The 16,675-nt window shown below is 36.2% G+C and overlaps 1 protein-coding gene across 6 annotated transcripts in view; it reads left to right on the forward strand.

Annotated features, from left to right (window-relative positions):
• The window catches only part of MORC3 (MORC family CW-type zinc finger 3), a 69,224-nt gene that overhangs the window by 51,221 nt on the left and 1,328 nt on the right, over positions 1 to 16,675 (forward strand). For all 6 annotated transcript variants that reach the window (XM_069075078.1, XM_069075080.1, XM_069075082.1 and 3 more), the window contains 6 exons: positions 770 to 892; positions 983 to 1,057; positions 6,790 to 6,835; positions 7,025 to 7,146; positions 11,858 to 12,701; positions 13,988 to 14,148. In XM_069075078.1, coding sequence (XP_068931179.1) covers positions 770 to 892; positions 983 to 1,057; positions 6,790 to 6,835; positions 7,025 to 7,146; positions 11,858 to 12,701; positions 13,988 to 14,148 — 1,371 coding nt within the window. The remainder of the gene's footprint in view (positions 1 to 769; positions 893 to 982; positions 1,058 to 6,789; positions 6,836 to 7,024; positions 7,147 to 11,857; positions 12,702 to 13,987; positions 14,149 to 16,675) is intronic.

The following is a 16,675-nucleotide window of genomic DNA, read 5'->3' on the forward strand; positions in this document are numbered from 1 at the left end:
AAAGTACTAAAGGTTGGCAAGAAGTTGAGAAGAATGAGATTTGAGAAAAAGGCCATTGGACTTGGCAGTTGAGAGATCACTGGTAACTTTGTTACATGAGATGATTTTATTTGCCTTTGAGGCACAGTATGAAACTAAATGCTAATTTTCTTATTTACCTCTTCAAGAAAAATTAGTGAGCTAGCTTTCCATTAACCTATAACTAATCATCATCATCATCATTATTATTATTAGACAGTACTGATGTGGTTCATTTTTTTCCAGAAATATATCCAAAAATATATTTCCAGAAATATGTCCCAAAAATATCCAATTTATTGGTCATTGGACAAAAGTCTCATTTAGAGTACCAAAAAGCACTTTAATGTTTATAGGTGTTCTAAAAATGGTTATTCTTTGACTGCTTTTTCTATTGCCACTTTGTGAATAAAGAAGACATACAGCCTAAGGATGATTTTCTGTTTTTATTTGCTTACCATGGCTAAATGATTCATCACCTAGTAGTCATCTTAGTGGTGATGATCCTTTCCATACATAATTATAGTGTTGAATATGACACCAGATGAAGTCTTCAGCTGGACTATATTTTGAACCTCTTCACTCTGATATGCCTTTCACCTGTCTGACTTGTTCTGAAATTGTTGAGTTAAAGTTTGGGGAAATTTTAAAGAGAATAGCACCATTTTGTGAGGAAAATTAAAATGTAATGTAAAAGTAGCTAATATCAGGTAACCAAATTCTCATACCAAGATTTTATGTTCTCTTACAGGAAACGGCCTGACCAGACATGGGTTCAGTGTGATTCCTGCCTAAAATGGCGAAAACTACCAGATGGAATAGATCACCTTCCTGAAAAATGGTATTGCTCCTTGAACCCAGACCCACAGTTCAGGTAGAGTTAGATTGTGGACTTTATTTTGTAATGGAGGTGAACATGCGTGAGAAAGACACTGACATTTTTGTCATATGCTTTTCTAAATAGGAGTTGCATTGTACCAGAAGAACCTGAAGATGATGATTTGGTGCATCCTACATATGAAAAGACCTACAAAAAAAAGTAAGTAGTATACCAGTGCCTTGATAACAAAGAAATTTAAATGCCTGTCCTGGTCACAATAGTATTTGCTTATGACCTGCTACATGAAAGACATTGCACTTGAAAATTTGTTATTTAGATTAATATAAGTTGTCCCATGTCTACTGAAAGTGCTATTCTAGGGAAAAAGTAATTAATTGATAAAGAAAGAATCTATTTCTTGTGGTCTTTCTGTGGCTGGCAGTATCAACTAAGCTTTAAGGCAGAGAATTGTGGCAGCAGCTTCCTGTGCTTGTTATTTCTTAGAGTTTGATAAAGGATTTCCTGACTACTGTAACTCTTAGAAGCTTTTACATATGTAATATGACATGGTTTTGACTTCTTTTACTTAAAAGTATGTGTGTATGTGTATACCTGTGTACACACTGCTATCAGGGTAATTTAAACTTGTGCTTTGAATCTTTTTTTACACTACTAATTTTCCTTCTTAGATGGGTTAATTTGACAAAATTACACATTTTTAGAGTCGAAAGGGACCTCAGGTCTAATCTAGTCTAATCAATCCTTGCTATAATACATGCTGCAAATAGTCATCTTGCCTCTGAAGATCTCCAGTAAGGGAGAATTTTCAGCCTTCTAAGATAATCTATTCCCCTTTTGGATAGTTCTGATTTTTAGGAATTATGTTTCTTGTCATTAAGTATAAACTTGACCCTTTGTAAATTTTACCCATTGCTTCTGGGTCTTTCCTCTAGGGCATCATAACAAGTCTAATGATGATCTCCTTAATAGTCCTTCAGATATTTGAAGGCAGCCCTCATGTCCCTCTTGAATCTGTTCTTTCCTTTGATAAACATAACCCAGTTCCTTAAATTAATCTTTATATGATAAACTCTGGGCACTTCACCACCCTTGGTGCCTTGCTCTGAATGCTCTTTAGTTTATTAATGTCCTTAAACTATCCAGAGTTGAACACAGTGTTCCATATGTCATCTCACCAGGGCAGAGTATAATGGGACTATTACCTTTCTGTTGCCAAATGTGTATGTCAGTGTAGCCTGAGATCACTTAGCTTTTTGGGCTACCATGTAACTGCTTAAGTGTGCCATTCTTGTCTATTCAACAATTAGATATTTTCTATCTAATTTCTAATGCTATCTAACCATGGGTCATGGACTTAAGAAGTTGATTTTTTTTTTTCAGCTAAGCTTGTAAAACTTTAAATTAGACTCAGTTGAATTTTATTTTAGAATTAGCCCAGTGCTCAAGCTTATCAAAATTTCTGAGTCTTGACTGTCATTCAGTGTGTTAGCTATCCTTTTCAGTGTTGTGTTACCTGTAAATTTTTTTCTTAAATTTTTTTTCGTTTAAAAAGCATTTATTTTCTCATTCTCTCGCCTTCCCTTTATCTCCACTGAAGCAAAAGAAAGAAAAAAGAAAAACAAAAAACCTTATAACAAATTCTTGTCTTGGCAGTATCCAAAAATATATGCCTCATTCTGCATTTTGAGTCTGTCACCTTTTTCTTATGAGGTGGGTAGCATGCTGCTTTAGTGGTGGCCCAGTGCTTTGAACAGAGTTGTAAATTTTTTCAAAGTTGTCTTTAGAATTGTTACTGTGTAAATTATTGTCCTTTGTTCTACTCCTTTCACTCTATATCAATTCTTATGGATCCACCCACTGACAAAAATTTTAATTAAAATAACCCCAAGCACAGATCCACTAGGAACTTCCTACCATGTTATTGAACCATAAACAACTTATTTTTTTATTCTGGTTCAGTCATTTCTGAGTCCCATCTTTATTATTGTTTCATTCACATCTATCTTTTCCGTAAGAACAACATGAAAGATTTTCTCAAATACTGTGCTGAAATCTCTGTAAATTATGTCATTCAACATTTATAAGACCTTTGCCAAGTGCCTAGGATTATATTATGGAGTGGATATATAAATACTATTTTATTAAACCAGCCTTTCTTAAAAGGATCGTACATTGAGAAAACAAGTATATATAAAGATATAAGGAGAATAAATACTAATAGATATAAAGTATTTAAATACACTAGCAGTTTGGTGACATTTAGGAAAGGCTTTTTGCAAAAGGTAGCATCTTGAGGAAAGAGAAGGACAAATTCAGACATAAAGAGGGAGTTCATATTTAGGTATGTGGGATGTCCAGAGCAAAGGCATAGAAATGGGAGTTGTAGTGTTGTATAGGAGGGACAAAGAGAAGAGGCCAATGAGGGTAGAAGGATAGTCTGGTATCAGGTTATGAATGGCTTTGAGAGCTGAAGAGAAGTTTATATTTCAGACTAGAGCCAATAAAAAGGCTCTAAATTTAAATAAATAGAGGAGTCATATAGTTAGACCTATACTTAAGGAATAATACTTGGGCAGCATAGGATGGACTATTTGGAATAGTGAGTGGCTTGAGGCAGGGAGGTCAGTTAGAAGGCTGCTGAAATAATCTGTGTGAGACATTATGCTTTTGTGAGTGGAAAAAAGGGGTCGTGCAAGAGATGTTGTGAAGCTATATTGGCAGTTGATCAAACATGTAGTGAAGCAGTGAGTGGTCTTAGATTATGCTGAGATTATAGACCTGGGAGAATGGATATATGATATCTATCACTTCCTATAATTTCCTTTGACAGAAATGAGATAGTTTGGAAAAGCAGAGGTGTTGGGGTGGGAGGTGGGGTGGATAATTAGTTCAATTTTAGACTTGTTACATTTGAGGTGTTTCTGGGATTCAGCTTTAGAATGTCCAGTAAGCAAATCATGATGGTAGTAATAGAAGACTGAAGCTCAGGGCAGAGAGTAGGCCTGTATAGATAGCTTTATGTCTATAGAGATGATGTGTGAGTTGATGAGGTTTCCAAGAGATCAAGTGTAGGATAGGAGAAGTCTTAGGAGAGAACTTTGGGGGAATACCTACACTTAGAAAACATGATAGAAAGAGGGAGTAGACAGGTAGGAGGAGACCCAGGACAGAATTGTGTCATGCAAATCAAGTGTCAGTGCAGCAGATAGGTTGATAAGGATGAAGATTGAGAAAAGATCATCAAACTTGTCAATTCAGAGTACATCATTTAAGATTAGCTTTGGAAAGATGAATCTCATTTCAGGGTTGGAAATCAGATTACAGAGGGGTGAGAGTAGAGGAGGTGGAAACAGTGAGTGAACACAGTTTGTAGGATTTTGGTTGAGAGAGGACAGATGTAATATGGATTGGTAGAGTCAGTTAAAGATTTTTTTTTAAGATTGGGGAGACTTGGGTATGTTTGAAGGCAATATGGGAGGAACCATTTGACAGGGAGAGTAGATAGTATGAGTCTTCATCTGCTAGTTTAGTAACCTTGCTGAAAGTTACCATAAGTTTGGTATAGAATGAACTATTCTGCATGAAGCCATTGCTAATTCTGCATAATAACCTCTACTACTTCTTTTCCTAGATGTTCACTAATCACATCTTTAATGCTCTTTTATGGAATTTTCTTTCCAGGAATCGGGGTCAAATTTTCTGGTCCATAGTTTATAGTCTGTTTTCTTCCCTTTTTTGAAAATCAGAACATTTACCCTTTTACAGTCCCATGAATGAGTAAAAAAGTATTTATTAGGTAATTCACTCTGTGCCAAACACAGAAGATACAAATATAAAAGGGACAGTCTTCACCCTCAAGGAGTTTATATTCTAAAAAGGGAAGACAACATGTATAGAGGAGCAGTGGGTGGGGAAGGGAGTTGATTTGGTTGAGTACAGGGATGGTGAGTGGAATCATAGGGAAGGAGAGCCTTTCTAGAAGAAAGGAGAATTGATTTGATGGGCCTCCAGAGCTGGAGAAGAACATTGAGGTTAGGGATGATTGTTGTGTGGTATCATCTCTGGAGATAAATATAAAGTGAAGCTTGTCCAGGGCTTCTAGATATCCAGATAATCTAGCCTGGCTAAATATACTGCACCATATGAAACATTCACCAGTCAGGACAGGACCGGACCGGCATTCCAGAGCTGAGGGGATTGGATTCTTTTTGGCATGATGACTGGTGTGGACCATGCAGTAACATTCAGGTAGAAAGTTCAGGAGTCATAGCCACCATTTCTTCTAGTGTCCCAAAGTGTCACCTTCAGGTGACATGAATTTGTCAAGGCAGGGAGGACACTAACAACTAATCATTCTGCCTTTTCACTGCTGTCAGTAACCATCATAACATCCATTCAACCCTATGGTCTTATTCTTTTTTTCATCCTCCTTTTTCCCCTTAGTATACTTTAATAGTATATTTTAATAAACAATCTTTTCTTTTTTTAGCTTCCTTTGACAGCCTTAGCTCATTCATCCTAAGCTCTAGCATCCCTAGTACTATTTTTAAAGTCTGGTATGCTTTTATATTCTTCCCCTCTGACCTGCCTTTTTTGTCTTCTTTACAAAGATTTTAAAAATCTGAATTGGTTTGTGATTTCCACGTGCATCCACATTGGACTCTTCAACAACTTTATTTCATTTGCATTGGAATTCTTTCCATTTTTGTCTTTAGAATTTCATTAGTTGAGTTTCCCAGCCCTACAGGGTTGACTTCTATAGAATTTTAATATAAAATCTTTTGAAATTTTCTCTCATGAAATCTAAAGTATGTATCAGTCTAGGCCAGGCTGTCACAAACTGTAGAAGGGAATGGTCACTTCTCCCAATGTTATCATCATTTCCACCTCAGCATTCAGTTCTTCCCTGTTGGTAAGCATCATATTCTGTATAGAATTTCCTTTGTTAGTTCCTCCACTTTTAAAAGCATAAATTTATTTAGCTGCTCTGCTTTTCGCAGAAAGAATATCTGCAGATGTTTATATATTCTAGCACTACAATATAATGCCTCTGTACTAAGCTTATGATTTTTTTTCAGCTGACAGAATCACTGCTTTTTCTCTTTCCATTGATCTTCACCCACTTCCTTTTTATTACTGGGTTTTCTCGATTTAATAAAGGAATTACCTTCTTAATATATAATGTGACCTATTTTTATTCCTCTTACTTTAAAAACTATCTTTGAATAAAATGTAACCTATTCCAGAATCATACTGTCATCATGGTTTTCATTCCACCAAAATCTTGTTGTTATTTATCTATGAAGTCAGCTTTTCATTCTCGTTAGGACTTTTAGTTAGTTCCCTTTGACCTATTGCCCAGACTTTGGGCATTTGTATATTGTCATTTGAGCCATAGATTTTATTATTGCTTCCTTTCTTGGATTTTATCTCCTTTGAAATGAATATCTTAACCCAGAAAGAAGGCTATCATTTCTTCTTCCTTTATTATATTCTTTCTAGCTTGGTAAAAAAAAAAAAAACAACAATGCAGTTTTCTCCTTCTCCTGTCCTTTTTTGGTTTAAAGCCTTTTTGATTAGATTTTTAAGGCATTTGACAATACTTTCTCGTCTTAGTTAGGTAGAGTCCCTAGAACTTAGCCAGCCTTGGTGAAATTCAGATTCCAAATATGTAGAAGGGAATAATCCAAGTAATCCAAGTTACTGAGCCTTTACTATTATTTATCTTATGTTGCTATAGTGGTAGATATTGTGACTATTTCTAGGAAGGAACTGAAGTTAGATAAGCTTTGATCATCCCTTTTTTTTTGTGCCCAACTGGTCATGTGTGCTACTAGATGAGATAGCAAAATATGTTGTTAGGGCATACTATTGCTTGGATCATTTCATTTAAATTTTTAATTTTTGTTCATTTTCCTTCCAATATTAAGAGATAAAGAAAAGTTCAAGATGAAACGACTGGAGTGTAACCCTCAGGTAACCAGATATAATTTGGAATGACAATTTATGTAGAGAAATATGTGCAATTGGGTTTAATATATATAGTTTTATGACTTTCCAAAAAAAAAATGTGAAACCAGTATATTACTTTTATTAAAAAAATTTTATATTGTGATAACATAGTAACCTGGCAGACTCCCTAAGAAAATTCTGATCTTTCTGCAGCCTTGTAATGAATTATTATATGTGAAAAGTCACCCTGTTCCTTCAATTAAAGACTTTGCCACCCCAGTCAAAGAAAGTGTTCCAAGATCACATCTGTCATCTCAAGCGGATCTTGACAACAGGTTAGTTTTTAGGTTATGTTTTTCTCCTTAATTATGAGAATAACCTTTCATTGGTACTTTGGACAACAATGTGTTTCTAGTTATGTTTAGTTGTATTTGTGTAAAATCTTATAATGGGCACAAATTATTTAATATTTAATTTCTAAAATCTTTCTTTCCTTTTCTTTTTTTTCTATATTAACTTTATTAACTTCTGATTTACATCATTCGTTTCTGCCAGATTTTGAGTTACAAATTTTCTCCCCGTTTTTCCCCTACCCACCGCCCCAAAATAGCAGTCCCACAGGATGTTCCCTCCTCCAATCTGCTCTCTCCCATATTTTCTCCCATACCCCTTTCGACTTTTCCAGTGGATTGCTATGCCTCAGTGCCTGTATATCTTATTTCCCAATTACATGTAAGATGGTATTAATAATAGTATATATACACACACACACACACACACACACATATATTTGAATATTTGATTTTAAAACTTTCAATTCCAGATTCATTCCCTTCCTTCCCTGTCACCCACCCTTACTGGGAAGATAAGCAGTTCAGTATAGGTTGTACATGTGTGGCTAATGCAAAACAATAATATAGTAGATATATTGTAAAAGACTGACTATATTTACCTCCCTCCTTCCTATCCCTTCCATTTGTTCTATTTTCTACTTTGATCCCTTCCCTTTTCAAAAGTGGGTGCTTCTGTCCCCCCCCAGCCTGCCCTCCCTTCCATCATCCCCCCTCTCATCCCTTTCCTCCCCATTCTCCTGGAGGGTAAGATAACCTATTTAATGTGTATTTCACTCCCTCCTCAAGTCAGATTCAATGGGAATAAGGTTGACCCATTCCCTTTTGCCTTCCTATTCTTCCCCTCCATTGTAACCATTTTCCCTTGCCTCTTCTGTATGAGATAGTTTACCCCAATCTGTCTCTCCCCATCTCCTCTCATTATATTCCTCTCACCTCTTAAATTCACCTTTTAAGTATCATCCCTTCCTGTTAAATTGGTCCTGTGCCCTCTGTCTATGTATACCTGTAAACATATATACACACATTCACATATGTATTCATATGCCCATATACCCTCATATATAGACATATATTTATATATTTTTTTCTAATCCCTTCAACTACTGAGAAAAGTTTCTTAAGTTACAATTATTGTTTTTCCATGTAGGAATGTTAATAGTTCAACTTTGATAAGTTCCTTATGATTTCTTTTCGCTGTTTCTTGTATCTGAATGTCAAATTTTCTATTCAACCCTGTTTTTTTTCATCAAGAATGCTTGAAAGTCCTCTATTCCACTGAATGACCATATTTTCCCCTGAAACATGATACTAAGTTTTGCTGGGTAGGTGACTCTTGGTTTTAATCCCAGCTCCTTTAACCTCCAGAATATCATCTTCCAAGCCCTTCAATCCCTCAATGTAGAAGCTACCAGATCCTGGGTTATCCTGATTTGTGTTTCCACAATATTCAAATTGTTTCTTCCTGTCTGCTTGTAATATTCTCTCCTTATTCTGGGAATTCCGGAACCTGGCTGTAATATTCCTAGGAGTTTTCTTTTTGGGATCTTTTTCAGGAGGTGATCGTTGGATTGTTTCAACCTCTATTTTGCCCTTTGGTACTAAAACATCAGGGCAGTTTTTTTGAGAACTTCCTGGAGGATGATTTCTAGGTTTTTACTTTGTTCATGACTTTCAGGTAGTCTGATAATTTTTAAATTATCTCTCCTGGATCTATTTTCCAGGTCATTGTTTTTTCCCATGAGATATTTCACATTGCCTTCTATTCTTTCATTTGTTTGGATCTGTTTAACAGCATCTTGATTTCTCATAAAGTCATTAGCTTCCATTTGCTCCAACCTAATTTTGAAGCCATGATTCTCCTCATTGAGCTTTTGAGATTCTTTTTCCATCTGGCAAATTTGGCTTTTAAAAGGCATTCTTCTCCTCATTGCCTTTTTTTGAGCCTCCTTTGCCATTTGAGTCAGTCTGTTTTTTAAGGTATTACTTTCTTCAGTCAGGCTGTTGACTCTCATTTCATAATTTTCTTGCATTGTTCTCATTTCTCTTCCCAATTTTTCCTCCACTTCTCTTATCTGCTTCTTAAGGTCCTCTAAGGCCTGTAACCAGCTTGTATTTTCCTTTGAAGCTTTTGGTGCAGGAGTTCTGACTTCACTGTCTTCCTCCTGTTCCATGCTTTGCTCCTTTTTGTCTCCAAAATAGGAGTCTAATGTTGGAATCTTCTGTCTGCTTTGTTTCCTTTGCCTGGTCATGTTGCCCCTCAGTCACTTGACCCCTGAGCTTTTTGTCACAGTAGGACTCTGCCACCAGACAGGGGAGCTTTCGTCCCAAACGCTGGGTTTTTCTCAGCTGCCGGAGGTATTAGATGGGTGCCCTCTCTGAGGTCTCCACATGCTCTGGCAAGCAGGACACACACCCCAGGACCTCCACCCTAGACTGCAATCCAGATCCAAGCAGGTTAAAGCAAGAGCGATTTACCCCTCAGACTGGTGCTTGGTCTCCCTACACTCTGCAGGCCAGGAGCTGAAGCTGGCACGGGGCACTGGCTGGCTGTGCTGGTGTCTCAGCGGCTTCTCACCCTGGAGATAAAAGCCACTCACTCCCACTTACTGGTCCCAAAGTCCAGACTGCACTGGCCTCTCACTTTGTCCTTTGCGTCTATGTGTTGATAAATCTGGAAACTGCCACCACTGCTGCTGATATGGAGTCCCTCTGGCCGGCGGCTGGTCAGGCCTCGGCGTGGGGCTGGGCTCGGCTCCCATAGTGCTACGCTGGATTCCTGCCGGCCTGCGGGGCTGTCCTCAGTGGGAGGTTAACTTCTGTGTCGTTTTGTGGGTTCTGCAGCTCCAAATTTGTTTAGAGTCCCCTTTTTACATGGATTGGGGAAGGTGGAAGCCAGAGCCCCGGGGAGGTCATGTTTCTACTCCGCCATCTTGGCTCTGCCAGTTTTTTTTCCCTTTTCAATAAAATTAGACTATGGCACTTAAATTGGCATCATTTATGATATTTTTTCTGCTTTTGTGTGTATAAATACTGATTGATTTGTCAGCATTTATACACATTCATTCTCTTTTTATGTGCTATATACTGTAGGGAATAAAAGTACTTTAAGACAGTCTTATGTAGTTTAGCAACTTGATTAGGAATAATAGATTTAAGAACAAGAAATAAGTAAAAAATAACAACACGGGGCAGCCAGGTGGCGCAGTGAGTAAAAGCACTGGGTTCAGACACTTAGCACCCACCCAGAAACACCTGGCTGTGCAACTTTGAGCAAGTTACTTAACCCCAATTGCTTAAAAAAAAAACCACAATACAATTTTGTGGTGTAGAATTTGAGAAGAGAGAAAAAAACATGTTTATTAGAGTTCTATGAAAGGATTTAATGGAAAATGTTGGACTTAACCCAGGCCTCCATGGACGGAGTAAGATTTGGATAGTTAGTGGTAAGACTGATTGCTGATGACAGCATAAGCCAAAGAGGAAAATAAGAGGTGTGCATTGTGAGGGGGAGCACAGACCAACTCAACTTCCCTGAGAGGGAAGGGCTCTCAGAAAGCAGTTTGAGTAGACTGAGACCAAGTCATTAAGGATCTTGAACTTGTTGCCATAAGCAATAAGGGGCTGTTTATTTTTGCATGAACTTTGAAATAGAAGTTTATTCAGTAGATCTGTGATCCCATCATTGTGGATTAACTCTCTAATGATGTTTATTTATCCTTCCTATCTTTGTGAATTCATGAATTTCTGTTAAGTTTGCCTTATAGAATATTCCCAACATTCTGGGGTGGGGGAAGGGAGAGAGAAGGAGGTGGGGAGAGAATCACATTTCCTGATACAGTGAGATTAGAAGAAGAATAGATAGAGAAGGAAATGGCAAAATCATATGTGGATGTGGATGTACACATACACACACACTCTCACATATTTTGCTGTTGTTTAATCTTTTTAGTCATCTCTGACTATATGACTCCCTTTTGGGGGATTTTCTTGGAAAAGATACTGGAATGACTTGTCATTTCCTTCTCCAGCTCATTTTACAGCATTTGAATTAAAGGCAACCAATTGAAACTCATTCAATCTAGTTCCATGATGGAAAACTGGGGGGAATTATTTAACCTATCTTGGTCTCAACTTTTCAACCTGGTAAAAAAAAAAAAGATTAATCCAGTTGATGCTTAAGGGTTACTTCCAGCCCCAATGCTTTGTAATTTCAGCTCTTTAAAATATATTTAGTTGTGTAGTTGTTTAATCCCCAGATTCCTTTAAAATCTTTACTTCATCTTTAAATTTTTACTATTGTTGCTTTTTTAACTTGTCGTACTTGGACAAAATAATTATTTGACTCAGAAAGTAGTGTTTTTCTAAATATAGTAATAAGACTCAAATTATATTTAAAAAAAGAAAAAGAGAAGGAAAAAACAGTTTTGGAAATTGACTCCTTTAAAAATGCTTCCTTAATTTTTAAAAAAATATTCCATTTTTCAGTATCTGAGAGTTATTCTTTATGGCGGTAAGTTTTTGACTGTTTAATATGACATTAATTCATTATCTGTGGAGCAGTTTTTGCAGAAACCTTTGATTATCCAGTTAGAGTGATGGAGTATTCATTAAGTAAAATTATTTAATTGACACAAGCTTTCCACATCCTCTCTTAAAACACACATACACAACTGAACAATTTATCCTTTTCCAGCTTAAAACGGAGATCTTCTGGTGGTTTGACTCTTCCAAATGCAAAGGTAACAAAATATGAAGATGATGAAGATGTGATTATCTTAGAAGAAAACAGTACTCCCAAACCTTCTGTAGATGCTGATGTTACAATAGTAAAAACTGAACAGATTCATACAGAGCAAAGTGATACTCAATCTGAGAATGATGTTGACAAAGAACCTTGCGAGGGAAACAGTTCACTATCCAATTCTATATGTGACAGCGAACAGAAATCCGCTGCAACACAAACTGAAGTTCCAAATTTAGCAGTCAAAAAGGAAGAAGCTGTTGAAGAGGATATGGATGGCCAACACAGTGCTCAGCAAGCCATTTTAGAAGCTGAAGCAAAGTCCTATGCCCTGAATACATCTGATCAAGCTGCAGGTGACATCGGATACCAGTTAAGTGAACTTAGAAATGAGTTGCAGCTTGTCAATGAAGAGAAAGAAAATTATAAAAGACAATGTGAAATGTTAATGGAAAAAGTGAAAAAATTAGAAATGAAGATAGTTGAAATGAATGATAGATATGTGAAAAAGGAAACTTGTCATCAATCAACTGAAACTGATGCTACAGTTTTACTTGGAAATGTTAATGGAAATTCTGAAAGTCCAGATCAGATGGCATTTCAGTTTGAGCAGACTTTAAAGGAGATAGAAAAGCTGACAGAACACTGTAACACTTTGCAAAACTTAAAAGCTGAATGTAGTAAATGTTCAAGCAGTGGGAACAAAACTGAAGTGGATGAAATGGCTGTGCAACTTGATGATGTTTTCAGACAACTGGACAAATGCAGTGTTGAAAGGGACCAGTATAAAAATGAGGTGAGATACAGAATTAGCATAAAGAAGACACAAAATAATAGGATAAGCTAAACAGAAAATCAAATATGGTTATTTGGGATTTAGAGCATAATGAGCAATTTATAGTACTAGGTATTTTTCTAATTTAAAATTATTAATATAATGGTAAATGTTCATTAATATATTTCTGAAGTGCTTGTCTTCTAATGTTTACTAACTCTAGCTCCATATAATACAAAGGCCAAAATTACTTTGTCATTACATTTAGCAAGTGGATTGATCTCTTTCTCTATCTCTGGTATTTATATATAAATATATAACATGTACAAACATATATGTGTGTGTATTTGTGTATATGCAGGTATGCATGTGTGTGTGTGTGTGTGTGTGTGTGTGTGTGTGTGTGTGTGTGTGTGTGTGAAATCAATGCAGTGGATAAAGTGCTAGACCTAGGAAGACCAAGTTAAAATCTGTCCTCAGGTACATGTTAACTGTGTGACCCTGGGGAAATCACTTAATTTCTCTCTGCATCATTTTCCTTATCTGGCAATAATAATAGCACCTACTTCCTAGAGTTATTGTAAGGATAAAATAATATTTGTAAAACACTTTGCAAACATTTAAAGTGTTCTATAGAAAACTATTCTTGTATTGTTATGCCAAAGACACACAAAAACTAATATCCATTTATCTTTCCTTTGTAGTTCTTCCCTTTTCATCTTCCCGCCCATGTGACTTTTTTTTTTTTTAAGCAATTGGGGTTAAGTAACTTGCTCAAGGTTACAAGGCCAGTTATTTCTGGGTGTGGTGCTGAGTATCTGAGCCTGGATTTGATCCAGGTCATCCCGACACTGGAGCAGGTGCTCTTACTCGCTGAGCCACCTGGCCGCCCCTAAGCAATTGGGGTTAAGTAACTTGCTCAAGGTTACACGGCCAGGTGTTTTTGGGTGGGTGCTAAGTGTATGAGCCTAGATTTGATCTCCAGTTCTTCTCAACACTGGAGCCGGTGCTCTTACTCACTGTGTGCTACCTGGCCGCCCCCCTCCCATGTGACTTAAGGAAAATTATATTTGTTTTGAATGAGTTTTCACTTTGATTGACATTTTTGCTTAGGTTTTATAGTCAGTAAATTAAATTTATCAAGTATTTATTGACCTTCCCTTGTAGGTTATTCCTCTCCCCTTAACCATTTTCTAAAACTTTTTGTGTTTTGTGATCACATACGTTTTATAAAATTGGTCATATCTGTGCTTTGTAGCATATTTGTTTATGGAAATAGAATATTAATTAATTTATTTTTCTGTTAGGTGGAATTATTAGAAATGGAAAAAACACAAATGGGCTTTCAATGTGAAGAACTCAAAACTGAAGTTGAACAATTAAAAGCCACAATTTCACAAATGACAAGATCAGATGATTCAACAACTAGTAACATTGAAGCTTCTATGAATTATTCGGATAGGGAAAGGTAATAATGAGCACCTCTTTACTAGATAACACATTTGTTCGTAAGTCTTATTTTTGCAGCTTTAATAGCAAATAACCCATCAAGCTTAAACTAAAAAGGTCATTGAATTTGGAATCTAAGACTTGGGTTCAAATTCTTGTTCTACTTACTGTTGGTGTGGCCACTTCACTTTCTTGGGCTTCAGTTTCCTTTTTGTTAGAGTAATGGGGTTTGACTATATCAGAAGTGGGGAACCTGCAGCACAAGTGGCCTTCTAGGTCCTTGAGTGTGGCTCTTGGACCAAGTTTTATAGAACAAATCCTTTTATTAAAGAGATTTGTTTTATGAAGTTTGAATTCTTTGGGTCACACCCACATGTGGCCTTGAGGCCACAGGTTCCCCACCCCAGGATTAGATCATCTTTTAGATTCATTCCAGCTCTGAATCTGTACTCCAAGGATTTTTCTTTGTCATTCAGGAGCTTCTGAATTTTTGTGTGCCCAGCATTCTGCACTATACATAGCAGAGGCTACAGAATAAGAATGTTTAAACTGTCCCTTTTCACAGGTTGCTTTGAATCTCATTTAGCAGGCTAAACTGAGAATTTAGAAGAAAATTTAGAGCATGAGAAAAGAAAATTTATAAATTAGTTAAGGGATTGGTGAGATTATTGATCATAACAGTAAGGGAAAACTTTCTGGAGATGGGAGATATTGGACCTTGAAGGCTGTAAGGTGATAAGAGAGGAACATTCCTGATGTTTGTCTTATTTTTTTGAATGATTTTTTGTTGGGCATTTTTTATTACTTTATTAATAATTTATATTTTTTTCTAAGAACATGAAGTACTTAAAACTTTTCCACCATAGATTGAGCATAGATTATATTTCTTCTAAAATTCTTCATTATGGGAAAAGCTGAGAATAAGTGGTTTTTTTGGACCCCTCTAATTTTTCCTAGGCCACTTTCTGCTTCTATCTTCTTGTTCCTTTGTTTCTTTCTCATCATTCTCTTCCTAGTCCTCTGACCTTCCAGGAAATATATAAGTATTCATGTAAAAATGCTTGTTGCTTAACAGAGAGTTTTTTAATTCCCTTTGAGCAAGAAGTTATTTGGAAGGCTATGTTTCATTCTTCTCCTTTTTTTTTTTCCAGGGGGGAAGGCAAGGCAGTTGGGGTTAATTGACTTGCCCAGCCAGGGTACCCTCATACAGCTAGTAAGTGCCTGAAACCATATTTGAACTCAGGTCCTCCTGACTCCAGGGCCCCTCCTCTGTTCACTGCACTATCTAGCTGCCCAGACTTTGGCATTCTTTTGTGGGATTTAATCCCAACCATGGTCGTGCCAGGGCAGTTGCCAATCTGTGTAATAATTTTAGGACCTGAAAGGAACCTTATCCCTTAGATCTTGCTCCCCCAACCTGCCATGATTTCTAATTTTCCCACATTAATCTTCCATATGGCTTAAGGCACATTTAAAATGAACGGACTTTGTTTTGGGAAGGTAACACTTCAAACTGTTATCCTTCTGTATGAATCATGAGTTTAGTAAATGTATTATAGCAAGGCCTTGAGGAATGGCACGTTGGACATATATATATATATATATATATATATATATATATACACACACACACATACATTTGGTAAAGGATGCATTAAAACACTGATTAGGTTCCTAGAATGGTGCTGTACATTGGGACTTAAGAAATATTAGGTGAATTGAAGAAGGAGTTCTCTGATCTTGTTTTAAAAAATATTTTGATAACTGTTACAGTATAATTGATTTCTTTTATTATTCCATGATTTTAAAAACATTATTCTTTGAAGAGATCTGTAGATTCACCAGAATGTCCATGGCATAAAAAAAGTTGAGAATTCCTGATCAAGACCATATATATATAGCTCACTCCTTTGTTGATAAGCCTGTTGAAGTTTGAGAATCCATAAGGATGCTAGGGAAAAAGTATAATACAAATATTTTATGTACTTAAAAATCTTGCCATCCTATCCAAAAAGTACAGAATGTAATGACTATATTCTTGGTGAAAATTTGCCTTGTTTACTATTTCTGGAAAGCATAATAGAAAAGAATTGAGATCCTAGGGGCATGGTAATGAAAAAAGGGAAGAAAAAAAGCAGGTGGAGGAAAGACATGAAATTTGACAAGATAGTCAAGAGTTCAGGTATCTGGAATCTTATCCTTGTGAGCTACTTTGTAACTTAATAAATTACAGATTGACTCTTGCCAAAATATTCATGCAAATAACCATCCCTTTAATTTGTGTAAGTTAAGATTTTCTCTCGACTTTTAAAATAATTGTGTTCTCTTTACTAGTGTTTGAAAAATCAAACATAATAACACTTTTTTCTTATAGTTGCCAAATACATATATATGTGCTAGACTCAAATAACTGTCATTATGTTTGATCCTCCAAACTTTTAAATGAAGCTTTCCCTTTTGGTTTAAAATTTATTTTTTTTATAGTGGCTTAATTAAATATACAATGTACATTTTAATATTTCACTTTAGTTTTAAGTTCCAGTGTT

Source organism: Petaurus breviceps, unplaced genomic scaffold (assembly GCF_028583685.1).
Source record: "Petaurus breviceps papuanus isolate PSGF00001 unplaced genomic scaffold, PetGlider_PUasm1.0 90897, whole genome shotgun sequence".
NCBI lineage: Eukaryota > Metazoa > Chordata > Mammalia > Diprotodontia > Petauridae > Petaurus > Petaurus breviceps.